General features: G+C 36.0%; 1 protein-coding gene across 3 annotated transcripts in view; it reads right to left on the bottom strand.

Moving 5' to 3' along the window:
* The window catches only part of LOC120775972 (frequenin-1-like), a 191,772-nt gene that overhangs the window by 87,467 nt on the left and 79,064 nt on the right, over positions 1–25,241 (bottom strand). For 2 of the 3 annotated variants that reach the window (XM_040106395.1, XM_040106394.1), the window contains one exon: positions 14,361–14,604. In XM_040106395.1, the coding sequence (XP_039962329.1) occupies positions 14,361–14,424 (64 nt within the window). In that variant the 5' untranslated portion in view covers positions 14,425–14,604. Of the gene's footprint in view, positions 1–14,360; positions 14,632–25,241 lie in introns of all 3 variants that reach the window. The other variant, XM_040106393.1, reaches the window with a different exon arrangement.

Genomic DNA, 25,241 nt, shown 5'->3' on the forward strand with positions numbered 1-25,241 from the left:
TCCAATATGTTCAACAATATATAAATTATAAAGGGCTGCGGATAAAAAGTGCTTGAAAAATATTAAGCTGGCATTCGAAGTTACAAAACTGTATTGTCTTTAAAGATATTTTAACAATAAAACCTTAACTAATGATAGCCTAAATAAAAATAATCCTTAAGTATGTAGTTTCAGCTACAGACAAATATAAGTTGTTTTCGAAGAGTGCGAGAATCAAAGGGATGAACGAATCCTGAACATATGCTTTGGACCTACAAATATACATGGATGTTAGAATTACGTTTTCCATCAGATCAATGCTTAAACCACCAGAAAGTCTTGGTGTAGTCGCAGCGTAGAAATTAAAAGAACCTACTCATAAAAAAGTTGGTTACCATATTTGATAATAGTACTTTTACTTTCACCCGAACAGAAGTATTATCGAGAAATTTCGTCTGATTAAGAATAATTAAGTTTCATTGCGTATTAACAAGACTTTGTACTTCAGAATTAGGTTATAGATAGATTAGGGATTAGATAGATAATGTAACGGAAGTAAAGTTTTTTATATTCTGAATAGCGTATATTAAGTTCGCCACAAAGCGTGTAGCTCTTAGAATGGAACGGCAAACAGCCTACAAAATATTCATCTAAATTATCAGAATGATGAGCTGAGTCGATTTAACCATATTCACTTTTTCTGTATATATCCGAATTAGACCTTCAGATATTGAGATATCGCCCTTTTCGCCCAAGAAACTGCTCATTTGTCGGAAGTGCTGACACTGGAGCACTAAAACATATAAACTGAACGATCGAAATAAAATGTTTGTATGGAAAACTTCTTCAATTGACGAAATTTGCATGTTTATTTTCTAATGCCAATACTAGACATTTTTCAGTACCAATTTGCAGTGTGGAATGGACACGTTTAAGGCCCATCTGAAATGTACCTTGGGTACAGTACCCGGTTGCAATGCAGCTCCTCGTTCAACTGACAAAGTATCATTTCTTCTGGCATTCGGATTTTAACCACAGCTCCCACGTACTTCCCAAGGAGCCAGTCCGCATGAGCAGGTTGGAGCGAACTACAAGGGCTCCTTTTCCCCTTGGCACCAGAATTAAGTCTCCGGTAAGACCGGCAAGTCCTCATAGCCGTGACTACTATCAGTTGAGTTTTCATATTGTTCTGTACTGATGACTAGGGCGTTGGACCCCATACACACACACCATTCACACAATAAGCTTACCCTTATACCGAGTTAAACGCCTTGGCTTGACAATTCATGCGCAAATTACCCCAACTCTTCGCCATTCTGACTAGTAGAGATTACACCGCTTACAGCTAATCGTCCATAAGTCTAGATAATCCTCATAGCACCCAGATGCCTAATATCTGAGTACATTGGGCATTCTGCAATAATATGCACGCAATCCTCGATCCGCGCCCCACACAAACCGACTTATCAGATAGATGCCTCTGATGCAAAAATGTATTCGGACTGCATTTTGACTCTCGTCACATACTTGATGCTGGCCCTGTTCACCCGAACTATCTTGCTCTTAAGCAGCATTGTCACCATTTTTTCCATCGATATGCCCACCGCTACACCTAAACTCCCAGTATTTACAATTTGTAAAAATTGTCCTCCCGCCCGCTTTAACTCAGATGGCGAGTGATCTTCCACCAGATGTAGAAGGTTGTCCGCATACGCACAACATTCACAGAGGGGTTCGAGATGGCCGAGCAGAAAGTCCATCATAAGATTCCAAATATATGGATCGCAAATGGATTCCTGCGAGCAGCCTTGAACCACTCCGATCTCCACTGCATTCATGCCGACTCTGCCTTTCTGTCCAAAAAGTCGCTCAGCCAAAGAATAATTACCGGACAGCTCAGCGCGTAAAATCCTTGCATCACTCGATCCCAGCTTGGGTGAAGTCAACAAATATGCCAAGAAGAAGTGTATAACAGATCAAAATCAAGTGGTGTTAGAAATTTGTATTTGTGATAAGAGAAATACCAGAAATAAGTTAACCTTAATTTAGCTTTTAGTTGAAGACTCCTTGCGACTCTTTAATTTGAACTGAATGCATATAACAACCTCCACAGTTGCTTCCCCAAACCTTAAGTTCACTTCAGCTTCGCACACTTTCAATTTATTTTCGTTTTATCAGCTGCTTTTAATGCCTCTGCACAACAGTTACATGCTGTTGTATGCTGTTTTTATATTCCTCTTGAGCCTGTTGCTTCGCGCGCTTATCTCCGCTTTATGGCCGATGGCAGCTGCGCTATTGACACAAGCGTTTGCTTAATTGTGTATGACATGGTCACACGCAATTTAAAGTTGAGTCATTTTTAATGTACTTCCCGCAGCGCTAACCGTTATATGCCAGTAAAACCAACGAAAAAGCAACAGCATTTATCTTATATAACCGCTGTGTGCTTGGCCACCATCGATCGTAAATATTGCGGCGAACTTTGAACTGGCCCAGCTGGACACTGCATAAAGCGACCAGCGCACCATTTTCGGCGGCAGCTGCGACGCTTTGGCACACATTTACGATATTTACATACACATATTCACAATATGCACACACATACATACATTTACTAAGTAAACAAGTTGCTGCCCTTCGCATTAAAGCGGAAGCGTGAGCGTAGCGTATTTGCCGCTGTTTTGAGGGAAAATAACTGCCTTTCATTGCGCTTTTGCTTCCTGCTTTGTTTTTGTGCATTATTTTGTTGTTGCTCATTTGGTTGACCAGCTGTCTGTTTACTTGTTTTAGTTTTTCACTGTTTTGCTCAAGTTTAATGGCCTTTTGTGCATACCTCTCACATTAAATTGAATATTCTGACGCATTCAACGTGTTTGTTGTAGTTGCTGTTATGCGCTACGCAACTTATCTCGCCGATAGAAAGTTTATTTTTCAACATTTGATGTTCATTCCAGCGGAAATATTGCGTTTTCTCTCACGCACTCGCACACTTTCGTGAAATCTAATTTTCTATAGTTCATAGTTTTTTAGTGTTTTTGTTTTTTAGTGCAAAAATAGCAGTTTCGCTATGCAACTTTGTTTAAAAATTCCTTATTTAGCATTATTTATATCTTGTTATAGAGTTTTTGTAGTTTATTTCATTCTTTCAAATTCATTCTTTTATACAAGGAAAGTTTTTCCATTTCTCTTAAGTGTAGAAAAAGTTGAAGTTTGTTGCATTTTTGTGATATTTCTTTTATTTTATATTAATGGCGCCTGCAAGCAGCTTTTGTGTGACGGGCAGGTGAATTGTGTAATACATTCTTGCTTGATTGCTTAAATTAAGTGAGATGAGAGAGTATTGTTTCTCTAACACAGAGATTAAGATTCTTTTACTTAGTTTGAATATATGTACATAAGTTTCTTTACTTGTTTTAAAGTGATATAAAATAATAATTTTCTTCTTTTTCTAGGTAAGCCTTAGACATGTGAATTCAAAATGCATTTATTATTTGGTAAGTCTCAAATAAATATTAAATTTTGTCAAGAAATCTAGCAGCATAGATATAAAAAATAATGTACATACAGTGAGTCAAAAAGTGTTCACGTATAGTAAAAAATAGTGCGTTGCAGTTGCTCTTTAGAAAAATAAATATACAAATGAAATTTTTTTTACGAAAAGTAAAGTATATTTAATTAAAAAGTTTCTAACATAAACCGGCACTTTATTTAATATTCCCTGGTAGCTTTAGCACATATACATATCGTAATAGAATTCATATGAACAATAGAGGTAAAGTGGTGATTGAAGTTCAAAAACTAATAACTTGTGGGACCGCCTTTAACTTTTATGACTGATTTAATACGAACAAGCGGAGAAAAACTATTCCAAACACGTTCAACTTGAGTCCAGAGTTCACCTATGGTTTTTGATGTTTTTCTTCGAGCAATGAACCGTTTTTTTAACAACCACCTATAAATTTTCAATAGGATTCATATCGAGTGCTTGAGCTGGCCACTCCGTCACCCGAATATTTTGAAATGCGCGCGGTATGTTTAGGGTCATCGTCTTGTATGTATCCTCTAGAATGCTAATATAGTCCGCAGCCCTCATTATTTCGTTAATTCGACGCAGTTTTCCCACCTTTCCACCACAGAAACAACTCCACACCATAAGTGAACCACCTCCGAATTTAAGTGTGCGAATCATATTCCTATCCGTGGGACCGCATCGCTTGTCATACCATGTCCAACTGTGTCTATCTGAATTAATACGACATACTGCATCATCACACCAGCTCAGGAAGTGTTCACGTGTGCTAACGGATTTGAACAGTATTTAGTCCAATTTTGAATAAACATGGTAATCAACTGAAGTGGGCTATAAAAACTAGAATGTCGATGTCATATATCAGCAAAAAATATTTCTTCAAATGTTGTCATATTTAGATGAAATTCAAGTAAACTAACGTATTCATGGGCTAAAATGAGAAAAAGCTGAGAAAAAGTCATCCCTGTTTGAAAAAGTTATTTTGAAAAAGTGTCGGTGAACATCAACATATTCTATATAAATAATATGTGTGTATGGACACAACTCTTTTTCATTGAGGCTTTTATATAATAAATAACATACGCAGTATATACTTTTATTACTTTGTGAAAATATTTGACCTAACAAGTAAGATTGTTTTCTGAGTTATCAGTAAGGCACCTCACATGCCATAACCAATATATAAAGGGTAATGTCAAACGTATATTTGAAATTCCTGGTAATAGTTATATGGGGGCTAGAACAAGTTTTCACCCGATTTTATACAATTTAGGCACATGTATGCTTCGTTACTAGAAAAATATGTACACTAAATTTAATTACCATAATTCACATATTGGCCGATATATGGCGTATAAAGTCAGCCAGAAGTTAAAAAATTTTATTATTATTGGGGCTAAGAGAAATATTGACCTAATTGTACTCATCTGAGATCAATGGCTTCTACTTTTGAGTTTAATAGTTTTTTCTGACGACGTTGCCGTATTTGAGAATTTCTCGTGAATCTCAACGACACAGCAGGAACTCCTCTCTCAAAAAGTATACAGCAAATGGAGCTAGCATAGCAGTTTTATGTTGATTGAAGTAATTACATTTAGTACAGTATCATCCGGAGACTCTTTGTTTGTAGGACATATATTGGATATATCAGGGTCTATTCTTCATAAGTAGGAGTTTAACCTGCTACAGTATCCCGCACGAAGCTGCGCAAGGGTAACTATTGTTTATCGCGGCAACTCGACCTTTTCGTCTGCAATGGGTGGTTGTTTGGCTACGAGTACGCCATTCACTGAAAGGGAGTCGGTGAAGGTGTTGATGGCCCCACTGTGAATGGCGGTTGGTGCTTGGACTCTTAAAATTTTTTAGTTCCAATATGAGCTTAATCTTGAGTTGGTTTTGACCTCTGATGTTAGTTAGGTACATTGTAATGTAGTGAATTTGAATGTTTGGTATATTTTACTGTTATATGAAGTATGGTTACCATGGCGACGAGAATAAGATTATGATCTGACAAAGGCGATATTTTAGCTTAAAGCCTTATAACTCCCAAACCCCGCGGAATATTTTAGGTATAATAAAGTGATTTTACCTAATAATATTAATAGCAAGAGTTTTTAAGGAAATAATAAAAAAAGTACGATACTCCACTGTTGCTGTGATTCAAGCTTTCTCCTTGGATGAAAATTAATCAAAATTCTCACTTGAAGATATGGTACAATAGTGTACAATGACCTAAGGTCGGAAAAAGATAACTTAAAAATTTACAAAACGGTGACGTTTTAAAAAAAAATTAAGTTTTAATTTTGGTCGGTATGGGCCTGCCAAAATAAGGTTATTGATCAGATAAAAAAAATTGGCTGATAAAAAGTACTATACACAGAACATGCAGAAAGTAATCGGTTATTTTGAGAAAAACGGCTTGAAATAATGTAACTCAAAAACTATTTGAAATATCGATTATAATTAATTTCGTAATGTAATTTATACATATTACTCTTTATAGAAGGCTGCTTGTAGATCAGGGGTTAAACCACAGAAAAGTGACGCTACCTAAAACTGCGTTAGTTCCATTTCATTAGTGTCAGCATCTGTCTTCCTTAACCAACATTTCTAATTTCCACCCCTTCGTAAGTCTCTTGCAGCATTGGTTTCTCGACTTGTTGTTGTTATTACTAAAATTTTCGAAACAGTTTCTGAAGTATCAAAAGGGCAACACGTATGCGCTCTTGCAAAATAATTAGTTTCCATTGCAATTTGCGTTATGCGCAGTAAACTCACAAGCCAAACCACACGTGTCACTAGCAAAGCAACAGCAAACGGGTACTCAGCTTTCAAACGATGCCGGCAGTGTATCATGGCAAACTGTGCAAAAGAGGATATTTTTCACTTGAAATGCCAATTTGTTTGTGCTCATATTTGCTCAGTGAGAATATCTATGCACAACAACAAAAATGAAAGCTACATGTATTGCATTACGGTATTATTACCAATACATACATATTGGTGCGTACGCAATTTGCATTCTTCTCCTATTCATTGCGTTTTTGTGCAACCGGCCAGGCTTGTTGAACATTGATTTTACGCAATTTTCATTACTTGAAAGCATTTCTTCCATATTTTCTGTTCATTTCGCCCCTCTTTTCTGTGTTTGCTTGTCTTCCTTTCACAAATGCCAACTTGTGCATGCTCCGGTTGTCTGCATTTCAATTCATTTGTCATAATTTACTCACTGTCGGCTTTTGTGGCAACTAACAGTTTCTAACGATCGGACCACATTGCTGGACGTTATGACATAATTTGCTATGCGTGTCTGTGGCATGCAACTTATAGCAAGATGTCAAGCTGGCGGTTATGCTGGGGGGCCAGGTCATGATTGTGTGTATGTAACTTCATTGTGGTCATTAGAGATGGCAATAATAAGAGCAGAAGCAAAGTAAATTGGTTTGTTGAGTGATTCAAAAGAGGAAGAGCAAAATATATATGTTGTGAAGTAGTAGTATTTATGTCTTGAGTTTGATGGTATCCAATGATTCACTATTAAACGTTTATTAATTTGAATTTAAGGGGGTATTCTGGTCTAGAAATTTAAAAAAATCTAAATTTTTTTTTTATTTTTAAAGTTTAACTATTCAAGAATATGTGTACAAGAAGATTTTTCAAAGTTCAAATTATTTTCTTGAAATTTTTATAGAATCTTCTTTGCAGGCTTGTCTATGGTTGGAACTAGCCTCATCCCCAAATTTTTATTTTTATTATTTTTAAAAAATTCGAACTAGTCAGAAAAAGTAATTTAAAAAAGCTTTTTTTTCAGGCAGTCGCCATTTTGTGAAAAAAAATGTTTCCCACTCTTCCGTAGTTCCGGCCATTGCGACATTATTCTAGATTAATAATCTTTTTTTTGGTTTTAGATAACTAGGAGGGTTAAAACCAAGGGTATAGTCACGTGGAAATTTTTAGACCCCCCCCCCCCCCCCCCCCCCATTTCGTCAGCTCATAATTTTTGAAATTTGTTACTTTCAAATTTTTACCAAAATTAATAAATAACTGATACAAAAATGGATAGTAAAAATATTAATTGCCACCTTAATTGCGTATAATTTTAGTCTTTTTGGCTTCACATGGTTCATTGTGAAAGGTAATTCTTTGCAATTTGTGCAGCCTAGTGAAACTTCTAAATTGTCTTAAGTCGGTCATATGGCCCGACCTTACATTAATCTATATTCCCTATATCTCAGTGAAAAAATGTCTCTATTTTGTACGTCCCTAACCCAGATTAAATACATCAATTATTCTTCAGAATTATACAGTAGCCTGTATCGTGAAATCGAGTATGACTGGAGCAAGTCTTACAGCGAAACTTCCTTTGTTCTTTCTACTGACATTTTGCATCCTAGAAAAGTTGGACCATATCAATGGCAGATTATTTATTTATAAGAACTCTAATATACATAGGTCTCCTTTGAACCGAATACAATTGCTTTAAATTTTACCGAAGTCTTTTACCAAGAAGTAGTGCGATAAATAAATACTGATTCAGTCTTAGCTGTCTTCCATTGCATGCGTCGGCGCCCTTGCCTCCGTTGTCCACACATACTCGTATCGAAATAGCTTCTCGCTGGAGCATGCCATAATATTGCATATGAAAGACACGACCAAATCAGCCCATTCGTTAGATTTTTATTCGCCTAACTATTTGATGGAACAATGAACTGTACGAGATATTCGACGACATTGACATAGTTCAGCGAATTAAAAGACAGTGACTACGCTGGATAGGTCATGTTGTCCGAGTGGACGAAAACACTCCAGCTCTGAAAGTATTCGATGCAGTACCCGCCGGGGGAAGCAGATGAAGAGGAAGACATCCACTCCGTTGGAAGGACCAGGTGAATAAGGACCTGGCCTCGCTTCGAATATCCAATTAACGCCACGTAGCAAAAAGAAGAAACGACTCGCTCTCGATGGTGGTTCAAAACACCGAAGCTAATAATACCCTTCACAAATAAAAAAAAGAAGATATATAGTATTCTAAACTAAAATAGTTTTTCGTACAAAAACTTTATTGTGATCGGTTTACTTTAGTGGTCCGATGTTGGCGGTTCTGATAAATGAGTTGCTTCGCATCACCATAACCCATCTTGAGACCCAGCATTTTAAAAAATACTGCTTGAAGAACTGAAACCGCTTGACCTTCCCAAACTACATCACTTCGCTCTAAGGTCTTTTGAAAAGATCTAAGAAAATCCGACGTTTTCGAGCAAAATTTTGTTCAGGGATGAGGCCAATTTCTGGCTCAATGGGTATATACTCATAATAAGCAAAATTGCTGCGTTTAGGACGAACAGCTACACTACTATATAAAAAAATAATTTGTGTATTGCAAAGTACTTGACTAAAGTCTAATTATTTGGTCTGCAGCCTTATGACATCCGTCAAACTGAGGGATCCAGAGATTTAAGTAAATTCCGACTATTTTCAATAAATAAAACTTACTACTGCCTACCAAAAGACTAACGCTATTAAAATGGGTGTTTGGTATTGATTCATCTGGGTGTGAATTCTAAATTTGAGCTTTGATAGTTATCCACCCCAATAACTACGCTAATTAATTAATATTTACGAATTCAATCGCTTAAACTCATTCACGTGTATCCCAACCACAGCTAATACAGCTGCCACATCCACAAAGCGTGGAGTCAACCAGTCGTGATGTCAAGCAAAGCAACCAAATGATGTTTAAACGGAACGACATTGGCGCCATGGCTGTCGGAAAATACCGCAAAAGAGTAAACATTGCCTCCACAATGAGAGAACATAAACTATTTGCGACAAGCAACGAAACACGTGTATTGGTGGCCACGTTCGACATGGCGATGCCATCAGTTGTTATTGGCATGTGTATGGTATTTATTTAACACTTTATATAATGAAAAATAGCTCAAGCATTCCAAAATATGCACCAACGGAAAAAAGCACAAGAGTGATGTTATTGCAACGGTTTGGTGGAAGTGCGTAGTGGCACGGAACCAAATACGGAAAGCAAATATTAGTTATAACATTAGTGGTACCTTGCTGAGGGCGACTTCTTACGATATGAATAATCTGTTCTAGCAAGACTGTACAGTTTCGTGCAATAACGCTGCGGTTAAGCACCAAAACCAATCTACTCGATACTAGAAACTCCTTAGACAAGTTTTCACTTAGGTTGAGCGCACAATCAATGTATGAAAGCTTATATCGCTGCCCTACTATCAGACTCAATATTAACCACTCTGAAGGAGGCTGCGCTTCGGGGCAATAGATCTACTGCTACTTTTTTGGCAGCCACATCCGCTTGAAAGACGCTGCAGTGGTCAGGAAGCCTAAAACTGAGTTCCAGCCTGACCAGGCACACTTTCATCTAAGTACACATATTATCTGAATATGAGGACAACTTCTACAGTCATACCCTTTGAGGTTGAATAACTTTAACTGCGTATCACTTTTAGAAAAGTTTTTATGAACAAAGTCATTACGACCTTTTTTTCTGTAAAGCGGAAAACTTTTCTTTCCTGAAGTAAGACTCGTATAATTTTTAAACTTTAGAATAGTAAATTTTCAAAAATATATTTAGTTCCTCCTCGGTATTTTTGTATTATAAAATTAAATTGTAATTTCAATTTTCTTTAATTTTTAACTATTTGATTTTGCTCTGCATTCAGCACACTAGACACTTAACAGCCTGAAAATACATTTACTTAATACTTAAGCCTAATTTTTACCACACTTTGAAAGCACTTTAATACACTCTTAGCAAAATCCGAAAATCTATAGCGTTTTTAAAGCCACATGTTGCACAGATATATATATATACATATATTCATATATTCGTATATACATTTCGGATTTTGGTATATATATATATATATATACATCCCTCAAATTTGCGCCTATTAATTCTTCCATTGCATTTCGTGCGAAATTCCAACTGACCAAAAATAATCAAAAAGTGCTCAATTCAGTAGCACAAAGTACATTTCCAACACATCACTGTTATTTATTTATTTAGCTACTGGTTTTAAGTGCACACTCTGCGGGTCCTCTTAAAATTGTATGTCAGCTCGAGCCAAAATCGAATTAATATTTGCCACGCCACAGAAGCTTTGCATATTTTTGCATTGCAAATTTCTGTTAAGGCAGCACTTTTTTTTAGAATATTTTGAGATTTTTTCCAGAACTTTTAATTTTTAAATTCACATGGTTGAAATACGAAAATATTTTAGTATTTTAAATTTATTAACAAGAGAATGTGTGCTTATTAACTTATAGTTATGTATATGATCTTTGTTATGACGACTACATAAAAATCTACTACTATGGAGTTGGTGAACAAAAATTATAGCTTATGAACAAGTATTTAGTAGTCATAGAAACAAACCGTAAAGGGTAGTCAGAAGCCCTTAAGCTTAAAGCAATATTCTATATATAATAAATTTAGTAAAAATTTAACTAAGCAAGCCACGAAAATTTGATAAGTCCTACCTAAGCACCGAATAGTTTCTGCTGAGAGGTTTTCATTAGCATTTATCCTCTCACACTTACTATTAGTAACACTAACAAAAAACAAGAAAAAACGTTAACTTCGGTTGCAACGAAGCTAAATACCCTTCACATGTGCATTTCTGTTAGTAACTATGTGTTCACTTTGAATGGAAGCGATATGATATAGTAATCCGTTCTGAACAATTTTTTTGGAGATTATATTGTTATCTTAAGCAGTAATCCATGCCAAATTTCGTGAAGATACCAAGTCAAATGCGAAAGTTTTCCATACAACTTGTTTCCGATAGTTCAGTTTGTATGGCAGCTATATGTTATAGTGGTCCGATATCGGCAGTTGTGACAAATGAGCAGCTTCTTGAAGAGAAAATGACGTTTGTAAAATTTCAAAATGATATCTTAAAATCTGAGGGACTAATTCGTATATATACAGACAGACGGGCAGACGGACGGATTGACAGACGGACAGACAGACAGACGGACATGGCTAAATCGACTCAGCTCAACATACTGATCATTTATATATATACTTTATAGGGTCTCCGACGCTTCCTTCTGCGTGTTACAAATTTCTTGACAAACTTAATATACCCTGTTCAAGGTATAAAAACGTGACCTTTAAACTGATACTGTTTTAAGATCTTTAAGCTTCCTCTCTTTTCATGAAAGCCGATCAAAAAGCCTAATCAGAAAACATGGCGAATTAAAAATTCTATAGACACAGCTGCCTTTAGTAGCATGTCATCATCGGCAAAGATGGTCGGGAAAGGTCGTTCCATCACAAAGCACTATGCAATAATATCAGCTCCACTAGCTGTTGAAAAATATAATTTTTCTTAGAATTATTATATTCTTTCCAAAAAAAGCTTTATTTTATATTAGCTCTAAAGCTTTGAATTAAAATATAAGGACAATATATTGATCCGTTCCTAACGAAATTTTATAGCGCCATCTATATGTAGCATCATACCGCGGTGCTGTGAAAAAACGGCACGCATAAAAGAAGAGGAATGATAGATGTATTTTCAATATAAAGAAGAGAGAGACAGAAAATATAAAAGAATGCGTAGTGAGCCACCCTAACAGGAGGTCAGTCCGAGATTTTTATTACAAGTTAAGGCAGCAAACAAATGGCTTCAAGCTCTGGGCCGGCTTCTGTAAAGACAGGAATGGAAACCAGATAACAGACACATAAAATACACTCGCAATTTGGAGGGAAAACTTCTCGAAACACAGTTCTAAAGCGGCTTACAACCAAGAAAGCTCCAGGAGACAATGAACCAACGGCCGAGCTGTTTAAATCCGGCGGCGAAGAGCTATAAAGGCGCGTGTTCCAACTGCTAATCATGATTTTCCCAGTGATTGGAATTTCTGTCCACAAGAAGGAAGATTCTGTATTCCACGCTAATTATCGCGGGATCAGCCTTCTTAACCTTAATATTGCATATAGAATAAGGTTTTTTCGGCAGTATTGTGTGAAATACCTATAAATAAACTGATTAGACCCTATCAGTGTGGCTTTAGACTTGGCAAACCCACGATAGACCCAATTTTCACACTAAGTCAAATACCGGATACAAGGGTGTTCCTTGATAAACAGATCGGAAAGCTCTGATAGGAGCTATTGTTGTCATGTCTAAACTTAATATCCCTGCGAAACTCATACGGTTATGTAAAATGATGTTGGACACAACCATCAGCTCCGTTAAAATCGGAAAGGACCTCTTCGAGCCGTTCGGTACCAGACAAGGCTTTAGAAAGAATGATTTCTTCTCGTGCATTCTTCAATATAAAAAAGGAAAAGAGATACGTGCCGCTAATTTGACCTTAACAACAGAGCCGTCACGGGCTGGTCGAGCCATGAAAGAGAAGTGAAAGAAGTTGAACCTGTGGTGAAGGAGAGCAAGGTAAAAGTTCCTGGGAGACACATTAAGATCCCTCCTCCCGTATTGAAAACTATGTTAGTTGAAAAAGTTAAAAACAATGATCTAGGTCTGGAGATCAAGCAAGAGAATAACTATGCACTGGCACTACTTAAGAATTGATCGATAATTGAGGAATAGATTCCTCTCTTTGAAACCGTAAACCGTATGGGCTCTACAGCGACATGAATACAGTTAAGCTTAGAAAAATCCAAAGATTTTTATACAGATGTATTTAAATTTTTAGCCTTATCAGATATATTTTTTTGAGTGAGCTAGCGTTCAGTACCTGTTATTAAATCGGGTAATCAATCCGATAAGAGCTTTCGGCCCGTTTAATGTGGAAAAAGAAGAGATGAATGCCATATCTATCTTATCCTTTATTTTTTATGCAGTTTTTGTTCGAACAAGTCTGAGAGCACAACACAATCTGACCATGAGACAACTAAACTGCTGAGGACTCAGGCAAAATGCGAATTTCGAAAAGCCAAAGTATATAACGGAATTAATTAAATTCAAAAAATTCTTATGATGATCTCTACAACAATAAAAACTGGCGTTAATACCTATAAAAGTATTTCTATTTCACTTAACTTTTGTGTGACTTCTTTTCGCAATTTTCCGCCTTTTGCTCCGCTGTTGTATTTTATATTTCCCTAGCGCAATCCGGCGCAGCAGTTAGCCAACCAATTCAGCATAATGCCTTTGCCAAAAAATCTCAATATCGAGTTAAGAAAAGTTTTGAACAAATTATACCGCAAAAGTGCCTTCGAAGTCAGTTCACTTCTGATGTCTGCATTTGTTTGTGCGTATGTGGAGTTTTGATTCCATATAAGAGTCCGTGTATTTGGAATGAGCTCATGCCTGTGTACATATAATGTGCGAGTATATAACCAAATTCAGCAAATAGGAAAAATGTATTTATAAATGTTTATGTTTTCGGCGGTTCGTTGCCAAAATTTGTTTTTTTTTCCTTAGTTGCTTTTGTGCTGCTTCGGTGCCTTGAAAGCTTTCGCAATGTCAGCAATGTATTATAATTTAAATTTGGAAACTTTTTGGAGGACACTTTTGGCTTCGTTCACATGCAAAAATAAAGGCAAAACAGCGGAGTTTTGGCGCGTTATATTCAAAACGCTTTTTGCACTGCGCAAAGCAATTATGAGTCGCACTTTGGGTATTTTCGGTGTTTTATTTTTGAGAATTTTTTCATTTGTGCTTTTTGTGTTGGCAAGTGGCATTTTCAATGACATTGCAGTTTGGCACAAGTCTATTTCCGTGCACTTTAAACTTGAAAATTGCTGCCAAGGTCTTCAAAGTCATTTAGATAAATATCATATACCATATACATCTATATGTATGCGTGTATATTAATAAATTATTATGGTACTTACAGTATGTGGCTGTTGTTAGACGATCGATGGTGTCCTGCTTCAATTTGGAGTTTTTCTTGCCCATTTTCCTGCCGTCCGCTTACGTGTGTGTACACTATTTTTGATTTATTAGCTGTTTTTTTAATTTAAACTACTTTTGTTTGAATACACTATTTATCTTTAGATCTTTTTTCCAACACTTCACACTTTAGTCACTTATGGTTTTGGTATCTCTCAAGCAGTTTCAAAATTATGTTTTTGTGAGCTGAAAATTTAAATTTTTGATTGCATTCTGGAAAAGAAAATAGAGAAGAGTGATTAGGAGGGTGCTTTGTAGATGCATATTTTCTTATATAATAAATATGTGATATAGTAAAATTTTTAGTAATTGTGAAATTTCAGCTTTTCAATATATTTTTTTTACTAAATTAATGGTTCATGTCTCCGCTTATTGTGGAACAAAACTATTTTCCGACATACTATAGTTACGTGCGCACTGAAGAGAGATCGGTGCAAACAAAAATTTCAACATTTGTAGTCCTGACTGTCCCGTTATAAGCTGATGTATTATTATTAGAACATTTTGTTGGCAATTTTTATACTCCTGCAACATCTTGCTACAGAGTATAATTGTTTTGTTCATATAAAGGAAATGTTAACTACTAAACTACTAAAAGAGCGATAATGCTATAGATACATACATATACCAGAAACTTTAAATTGTATGTGCACCCGAGATGATATGAGAGGGCTTTATGAAAGCTGGGGTAGCCGAAAAGCGATGGTAAAAGCACATATCGCAGGACCCAATCTTCCGATTTCAACCAAATTAAATATCAGACATTCCTCTAATATTTGCCTGTTACCGTGTGTGTCAAGTGGGCGAAATCAGACACCAACCATGACTACTTCCTTTATAATACAAATCTAAATTCCATTTGAAGCTTTCACTTTCCAAAGTTGACAAAATGTTTTAAAATGAACATGAAAAATGTGTGATAGCTTTTTACTATATTTGTTTCTTCTTATTTATCATAATTTCGACAACCATATATAGAAGGTTTTCACGTATAAAGAATAAGCCATACAAACTATATGTGAAATACTTGGAACAATCGAAAAAGCTATCGAAATATTCAAGATCTATACATTTTCCTGACGCTGCCAAATGAAATAAGAAGCAGTTGTTTTGGCTTCGATAACTGCAGGGTATCAATATAACATTTATTATAATTGAAAATAAAATATTTACCATAACATATGTATAATATTATTTTCATGAATTTGCTTACAAACTCAACCAGGACTTCGATTAATGTCGATTAATCACGGTCTGAGTTGCATATGCCGGAAATTCTTAATATTGTGCCACTAAATTAAATTTCAGCGGAAGTATGCCGCATTTGCTCTACATTCGTTGCCAAAGCTACTTCTGAATAGAAAGCTTAACGCTGGAAGCAATATTGCTACCAAAAAGTTGACAGCTTTCCGACCGGGAATCCTGTGATTTATAGATGCACATATGTTTATACTTCTCTTTTAGAAATTTGGTAATTACTATTTCAGCTGAAAATAATAGAAAAAGCGAGCTAAATGCATATATAGAGGAAAACTACAATCTAGCATAGCAAACCAAATAAAGGAAGTGAAAGCTGTAGCACATGGTGTCGCATATTATCGAATAAATATGGATATATGGTAGCAGGAACGAGTCGCAGGTGATCGTAGGTGGCTTTCCAATGTTATAAATATGCAAAAATATGCATATTGAATGCTAGAATAGCAAGAATTTGAATGTGGCAAAAGATATATGAGAAATATTTAAATCTATATGAGCTTGACCTTTTCAGATATGTGTTATGAGCATTTTGCTTTTGTAGTGGTGTATATATATTTTATTTTTATGCGAGCCTTACATAGTCCTACTACGTACAGCATAGGCGAAAGTGAACGTTTTTCTAAAGAATGAGTTATAAGGCAAAGTCTAATTTTTTTACTCGCAGCCTCTAGGTACTACTTGGCGTATGAGTAATCAATATTTGTGAGGATGTACAAAAATTCTACTTTCTTTTATAAGAAATTTAGAAAACTATTCTTCATAAGTTAAAAGCGTGTTTGAGAAAAAAGTGTAAGTTTTGAGAAAATTTGGAATTATCTTCTTCAAACTAGATTCGAACATTTCAATTGAGTGCTTAATAAAGTGGTATTAATCAGCTTTGAGCTAAGGAGAGATAGTAATAAAACCATGGAACCAAATGTATAATCTTTAAAATTAATTAGGATATTCCTATTTTTTTAAATAACTGTACTTGGTGTCTTTATATAATCATTACGATAAGTCACCAGCAACGTCAGCGTTGTGTAACTCGATTAGATATAGTTATGTAGCTGATAAAGTTCACTGATTTGCTTATATTGCACTGCAAAATAATACACTCGGTGTCTGTTTACATTCTGACTTTCTGAGTAATACCGTTATCATGATTCCATTAGAACCTATTTATATCTAGTATATTAAATGCAGTTCTACTTTATAGGCATGATTTCGAACTTTATTTTCGAGTGCTATTTATAAAAAGCAAAGAACAAATTAAAATAATTTAATTTTATTTGAAATAAAATAAAAATTAAAATTTTTAAATTAAAATTTTTAAAATTTTTTTTTTTGAAAAAATTAAAAAGTTGTAATTATTTTTCGCTTGGTTGCAGATATCCGAAAAATAATATTTTTTGACTAAACACAATCAGTTGACTATAAATCACAATTAGTACGACAGAGATGTACATATATAGGGAATGCTCAGAATTTCAATTAAAACGGTAGAAATAAAAACAATAAAGTGAAAAATACGTGTTTTAGTTAAAACCTTAAATTAGAAGTTGGACCAAGGAAAATGAACTGAAACTGGATTTTTGGCTGATATTTTTAGAAGCAAATGAAAATTTTGCGATTTCTTTTTCAAATAGGTGCAATCGAAAGAAAATTCGTCGAAGTCCTTAAGAATTGTATCTAAATGAATTTAAGAAGATCGGTTAAGTTGTTCTCGAGAAATATTGTAACCGACTTCAAAAACACAGTTTCGAGAAAAAACGCGTATAAAGACGGCGCACTTAGCCTAGCTAGGCGCGAGCGCACAAGTTGTCATTTAATAAGACAATAAATAAATTCGATTTTTTGAAACCCGTAAACCCATGTAACCCTTTAATTATTACCTGATTCTAAATATATTTATACCATTTCAACATGTTGCCAGAGATTACAATAGTTTTTTTCACCTAACGGTTGTAAGTATCATCAAAACCTAATCGAGATAGATATAGGGTTATAAAAGGAGCATTCCAAAGTAAACAGGACCTTAAAAAAAACAAAACAAATGGTTTTTTAGACAAAATCAATTTATTTTATTCAAAATAGTCTCCTCCTGCTTCAATACAGCCTTTTGAACGGTCCAAAAGCTTGTCTAACGAGTGTTTTAGCTCGTTGGCCGGTATGGCCGTCAGTATGCCGGTGCAAGCCTTTTGAATGGCCTCTACGCCTCCATAACGCTTTCTTTTCATAGGCAAATGCATTTTTCAGAAAAGGAAGAAGTCTCACGGTACATTATCAGGGGAATACGGGGAGTGGTTAAAGGTTAAAATGTGATTTTTGGTCAAACAATCGTCCTTCAAATGTTGGATTTTGAATAATTTGTGGTTGTCAGTCAATTTGAGCGGAACAAACCGCGCACACACCTTTCACCTCACGACCACTTTGAAAACGTTGAAACCACTCGTGCACCCGGCTATGGATATCGATAAAGATAGCAGATTCTAACGCACCAGTCGACATATAGATGGCGCCACCAGGAGGCGCTAGATTCAAAAAGTCCTGTTTACTTTGGAATATATACATTAGGGTGTCCGTTATTTACCAAATTGATTATTTTTGACGAGACGAGAATATCAGACCATAAAAAGCCCTTAATTTTCATAATAAACCTTGCCCCAAACACCATACATTTCCCACTGAAATTACATGGGATTTTGCCACTTCTTACGAATATTTTTTTTTCTCCGGAGCTTTCTCGTTCGTAGGAATAAAAAGTCATATTCTTGTACAGAATTGAATGCTCTACAAAAAAAGTCTGGACAATTTTTCGATATACTCACTCCTTTAAAAGTTATTCAAGGTTGAAGTTAACTTCTGGGTAATTTATACATACATTATACATATATAAATGATCAGGCTGATGAGACGAGTTGAAATCCAGGTAACTGTCTGTCTGTCCGTCCATCCGTCAAAGCTGTAACTTCAGTAAGAATTGAGATATCTTGATGAAACTTGCTAACCGGATTCCTTACACAATTTTAAGTTCTATTTGAAAATTTCACTTTTTAGTATACAAATCAAGAAGCATTTAATAAAACGAGATAGTACTTTGCACGAATGGCGCATTTAAGGATGGTACACTTATGACTAAAAATTGCGTAAATCGAAACTGTTTAAGCCCCAAGGTAACGAATACGTGGGCTCAGGTCTTATATTTGGCTTTTTACCGAAAATATCGGTCAATATGTGTGGATTATAATTGGAACTTAGAAAAAATCCGTTTTGAGAGTAGTATGTCTGATTGTCAAAAATCAGTTGAATCGGATCAACACTTCTCTCAGCCATCATATAGCTAATATAAAGATCTTCGAACTTCCGAGTGCTTTATACCGCATATATCGGCTAATATTTGAATTATCTTAATAAAATTGAGAGATTGTGAGAACTGCGTTTTTCATATAACACATATTTGTGCGTAGAATGAATGAAATCGGGAGAAAACAGGCCCTAGATCGCAAATATAACTAACAAGTTATGTACTTCAAGTTGCTTCCCTGATTTTAATCCCTGCGGTTTGCAAGTGCATAAAATGCTGGGTTGTACCCACACTTAACGCGCCCTTACTTGTTTTATCATATTGCCATACTTATTCACTCGTTTGTGTTTTGTTAAAACACCTTGAAGCTATCAGCGATAAACATAAATACGGCAAAAGTCGAAAGGGTAAACCGGAAATGGGAAATATTTGCCAAAATGTGGTCGTTTAGAATTTCTAGCTTCAAGAACATAAAAAATTGGGAATGTGTAAAAAGTGCTTATATAACTGCACACAAATTCATTCGTTTTGCGGTTTGTGGCAAAGGGTAAGTTCACCGGCTTCTCTACGCTGTGGGTGAGGTGAGCGAACCCTCGCTTCCTTTAGCCGCTACTACAACTGGCGGCTTTCGTAGCTGCGAATATGACTTAACAAGTAAATAAATAAGGAATTGTAGCAAAACGTAAATGTATGGATGTTGCTACAAACATTTAAGGTTAAGGAAATTCCGACAACACATAAATAACCAAACTTTGTTGTGTTTTTTGGAATTCCAGCTTTTTGCACATTTCAATATTTTATAACAAAGATATTTGTCGTTTGAGGGTGTTGTGTTGAAATTCTTATACACAAATATATAGGCCAATAAATATTGCAGTTATATACATAAAAAACAACAACATACATATATTTAAATATGCATTAGCTTGTGCCTAGCAGAAAGTCAATGTCATTTGAATTTGTCGCATTAAAATTTGATATTTTTGGGTTGCCATGCCATATGACCTGACATCTGACTACCTGTCATGGCTGGGGTTAGTTAACTTGTAGAGGCAGCTACACATTTGCATATAACTCTAGCAGTACGTGTGTTTGTTGGTATTAATACTTGAACTGAAGGACATAATATTAGCGTAACTTTGCATCCTGGGTTGCCAAATGTCAACAGCTGCTTCAAAGCTACGTATGTGTGGGTGTGTGCTCATAGTCTACTCAGTTGTGGGTTTGTGTGGCTTGAGTGTATGTGTTTGCTCTCCTTTCGTTATTATTATATCTTGTTTTTACTCTTCGTAGCAACGAAATATTCTCTGCATAGAAATTTGTCACACGTGATTTATTTTCAGCACACACTCACGGCTTCATTGACACACATACTTTCGAGAGCCTGCGCTATTTTGCCACATAACTGTTTTCGTACATTTGTACACACGTGCACCTATTTGGTGCAAGTAAATTTATTCGGCTGGAAAAATCAGTCATGCCTTTATTCCACAAGTTTTCAGCAAACAGAAAAAAATTAAATTTTTTTGTAAGCTTGCGCTATGTCTAGCGTGTTTATTAAAGGGTGTTTCAATTTATTTTTTATTATTAGTTTTTCTTAAAAATTTTATGATTAATATTTGATATTTTTGTACATGTCCCAGCATATATTATTATATGAACACCAACTGAAGCACCCTTTAGTGAACTGATGCTAGCGTATATTGCCGTGATAATTGGGCACATCATCAGTCATCCCTAGTTACGCTTCATTAAGTCACAAGCGACAGTTTGGTGTTGAGACTACTTTCGGCAGCAGCCAAAGTTCAAAGTTCATGATTTTTGTTATATTGATTTCCGCCTGCATAACGTGAAAACTTTTGATTTAAGTGGGGTGCTTTCGAATATTGTTTGTGGGATTCCACCTCAAAGATCCTGCAGAAAACAATCAAACATTGAGACTCGAATATGTGATCTGTTCTCTAAGTGAAAAAAATAGCCGCTTTAGCTTATATAGAAGGTGCTATAAAAATAAAACTGTTATTTTTGCAATATGCGTTTTATATGTGCCTACTAAAAAATTACTCAGACAATATTGTAATCACATCACTCAGAATTGTTGGAGCATGCGTCAAAAAGGAGACCAGCAAAGATAGGATACGTCATAATTTAATAAGGTTTATAGACTTGTAACGCAATTTCATTTAGATAGTTTTGATGACAACGATGCATGCTCTAGTATGCTAATTGATGGAAATATCGTTAAACTGATGGAAGTCCGTCCACATTGTAAGGAATGTTTCGATTACCCAAGATTTAAAATACGGAACAATGAACCACTGGTAACCATTTGAGGGAGAATGAGTCAATGCATTGAAACCTCATGGACTAAATTCCAACAGCGATCCCTGCTGAATCACAAAAAAATCGCAGCTTTCGAAGCAGATGATGAAGAAATGTGGATCACGTGCGACAACGTCAGGCGAAAAAGACTGGGAATGAAGCCAGGTTTGATGATTAGGAAGGTTTTGTTGTGTGCTTCTTCCTACGGCCGAATTCTTAGTTCACCCTTATACTGTCAATAATTGAACTTTGCGAAATGGCCTAGAAGCGGTCAGATGTAGCCAATAGGAGAAGAATTGTGTTCCGTAAATACAATGCCAGGCCTCGTCAAGACAATCGTAACTCGTCAGAAGCTCTAGGCCCATGAGCGGCAGGTTCTCATGCATCCACCTTATAGTCAGGTTTTGGCAAAAAGCGATTTTTATCTATTCTTGACTATTAGACATGAGTTTGCTGATGAAACATTTTGCCTAAGAGAATCTTATGTAAATCGACTACCTCAGTCTTCTTATAAAATTACCTTGCAAGTGGCAACAAATTATCGACCAAAATGGGGCACATTTGCCCTAAATCGGATCATTCTAACTATGCTAAATAAAGCCTTAAGTTATATGACAAATATTTTTAATAAATCTACATTTTTCAGGTTGCATCACACAAACGGGGTACTCTTTTTCTGACCACTTGATCTTAAAGCAATAATTCACGATGCAATAACGTAGGTCATTTAGCTTGAAGAGTACAGTAGGCATAACTTCCTTGTTCGAGAGGTCTCCACTGAGACGACTGAGCCTTAGTTTTAAGGTCATAGCCGTAAATCCATGTTTCTTCACCTAAAGTAACACGTTTCAGCAATTCTCCATCGTCATTGACTTCATTTACTGATTCCTGAGAAATTCCCATTCGCCGCTGTGTTCAAAATTTAACTATTTTGGATGAAATTTTGCTGGCATTCATTTTATACTTAAAACTAGTGAAAAAATTTCGTAACATCAGTCAACGATAAACCAACATAATCAGCGACTTCTCTGATGGCGATTCAGAATAATTCATAATCATCACGCATTATTCGGTGATTGGTGATTTGGGGCGTCAGAGCGTTAGTAATTTTCAATACCTTCACGGCCACTTTGTATTCTGTGAACATTGAATCAAGATAATTAAAAAGGAATTCGACATATGGATTTTCCAAACCGGCGATTCTCGACATTTTTCAAACGCATATCCCGTCGCATAGAAAAGACCCTTAAGTACTCCGCGGGCTGAGCGGAGGGCCACAGGCTAACTATCAAACCAGAGAACACAGAAATGAGTATACATATTTTTTCGAAAGAAGTACAAAAGCTTTGCAATTCAGAACATCATTAAGTGGTAGAACTATTTCACTTTAGAGCTCGGTCAAATATCTCCATGTTATCCTATATAAAAAACTAAGCTGGATAGAACATATTGTGAGCAGGGTTCCCAAAGCCAAACTAACACTTGGTGCAGTGGTGTGGTGGATGGCACTTACAAGAAACTGCCGTATTAAACCTTTGAAACAAGTACAACGAGTTAGTTTGATGGGGATTACGGACGCAATGAAAACGACGCCAACAAGGGCTCTGGAGATTATCCTTGAGATTTCGTAAATACACATTCAAGTGAGGTTCGAGGCAACGATTACGTCCAGCCGGCTTAAGATTTTAGGTCACTGATGTCAGGCTAGGCATTGTTAAGGGCATAGAATCATACTCGACCCTGTTAATGAAATCGGATTAAGATGGCAATGCGACCGAGACCCACGAGAAACTAAGTACATTGTTTTCATTCCCCAGTATAGAAGATTGGGTCAATGGTTCTGCGATCGGCAGTTTCAACGGCGAAATTTTCGTATTCACTGACGGAGCAAAGGTAGTAATTCATACACCGAATGCAGCTGAAAACCAAATGACAACAATTCGGTCTTACAGGCCGAAATTGTGAGCATAGCAGAATGTGACAATTGGGCTTCTGCTCTAAGCAGCAACTTCAAAAAAATTTTACGCAAGCGGCAATTAAGACCATTATACCACCATAGAACCAACATAAAGGTTTTTGTGTTAGGTTATGCAAGAAGGCAATTTATAGACTTTTAGCAGGAAACACAGTTAATATCGTCAGGGACCTTAGTCATATAGGAACAGAAGGAAATGAAAAATCACACGGGCTGACCCGCTCGGGGCAGCTGGAGACTCAATCCCTTGTTACAAAGTTACTTAGACGTTGTGTTGCTGGTGGGATCTTACTTTAAGGCAAAAGTGAGCTTAAAGACATTATAGGGGTCATCACAGGGCATATACCCTTAACATTCCATTCTCAGGAAATGGGAATAATGGATTCGGCGGAATGCACGGCAAACGCGGAGAGTGATGAGACGCTGAAATATTATCGTGAATGCCCGACCTTCAGCTGGATAAAAAGTAACATATTCCACCGCCCCCAATACTCATAACATAAAATATATTCGGCAGTTACCCTAGAATCAGGTATTTTACCAAATCTACAGAGTTGCTGTATAAGGTTTTAATTTGTTACTTACCGGAGGTATAATGAATCTAAAGTTAGCCTAAGTGCGGTCGCTTGCGCTTCGGCGGCTATGTGAATCCCATTTCAACCAACCAACAGGATAAGAAAGAAAAGAAGGAAGATAAAATTTCAAAAAAGAAAAAAAAAAATTGAGCTTTGGTTAAAATCATTTTTGTAACATTTAGGTCTAAAATCGTATCGGGAAGGTATGACAGCAGCATCATCGAAAGGAGATCAGTTTCAGGAAGCCAGCTTCAAAAAGTTTAGAAATGTTGACCTTTACTATATGAAGAACTACTAAAAGCCATAGAAGCGATATCATTCTGAAATACTTCTCTATTGTGACTGCTGTTGATTCTGCTTTAATTTCGGGAAAAAAATAATAAAAACCGAATTGTCCACCCATAGAAAAATTGTTTCAAAAATAAATATTTGTCAAACCGTCATAATCTATCGCACTATAAAGCCTATCTTTTCATACTTGTGAAATTCTTTTGAGCTCTCGCGTTTCTTGGTTTTAGCTCGAAGTGCGATCCGCTTCATATAATCTCTAGGTGTCAATCTCTAATTTATTTGCAACTTCTCATTGACAACTAAAGTCTTCAAACATCATAGTCGGTGTTAATATTATTACATCTTAGTATTACATTATTGTGTCGCTTACTAAAAAATATGTTCTTTTGTCTGAAGTTTCTTAGTAAATTTCAGCAAGCCTAGCCCACCTTGCATGACCTTATCCTCTTTTTCGTAACATTTGAAAGCACAAATCAAAAATTTAATTTCATTTCTACTAGTCGGCAAAGTGAAAATTGTTCCGACACGTACGAACAAAAAAAAAAAATAAATAAAAAAATTCTTCCACACACTCGCTCGCAAATAAGTTCACCTCTGTCTGCATACCGAGAAACGATAAGATTTGCATGTCGTATGCGTCGGTATGTAGCACCCAGAAACAGGATGCTGACACCTTTTAGAGTTTCCTTCACCACCCAAGCACCCAAACTAAAACTAACACTAGCGTCAACGCGAATGTGTCGACACTTCTGTTACTGTCAACTGCCTCACTATGATTGCGGCTGCCGCTGTCAAGTCATAAGTTGCAACTTCCACTTGTAGACTTTCAACGTCTGTTGCTCGTTATCGTTACGCTGCACGAATTTTTATCGCCCAGCAGCGAATGGGCTTTGACAAGCGTTGGTGGCGCACAGCTGTGCCGGAATATAATTTTTTACAATTTCATGCAACTATAGGTGAGGAATTCAAGTGGAAATTCATTTAACACTGACATATAAAATAAAAAAAATTATAAAAAATTTTGAAATTCAATGAAAAAGCGAAATTCAAAAATGTAAAGCTAACGGAATTTGAATAATTTAAATTAAAAGCGCTTTAAAGGGCCCAAAACACT

This window comes from Bactrocera tryoni, chromosome 4, assembly GCF_016617805.1.
Source record: "Bactrocera tryoni isolate S06 chromosome 4, CSIRO_BtryS06_freeze2, whole genome shotgun sequence".
In the NCBI taxonomy this organism is placed as follows: domain Eukaryota; kingdom Metazoa; phylum Arthropoda; class Insecta; order Diptera; family Tephritidae; genus Bactrocera; species Bactrocera tryoni.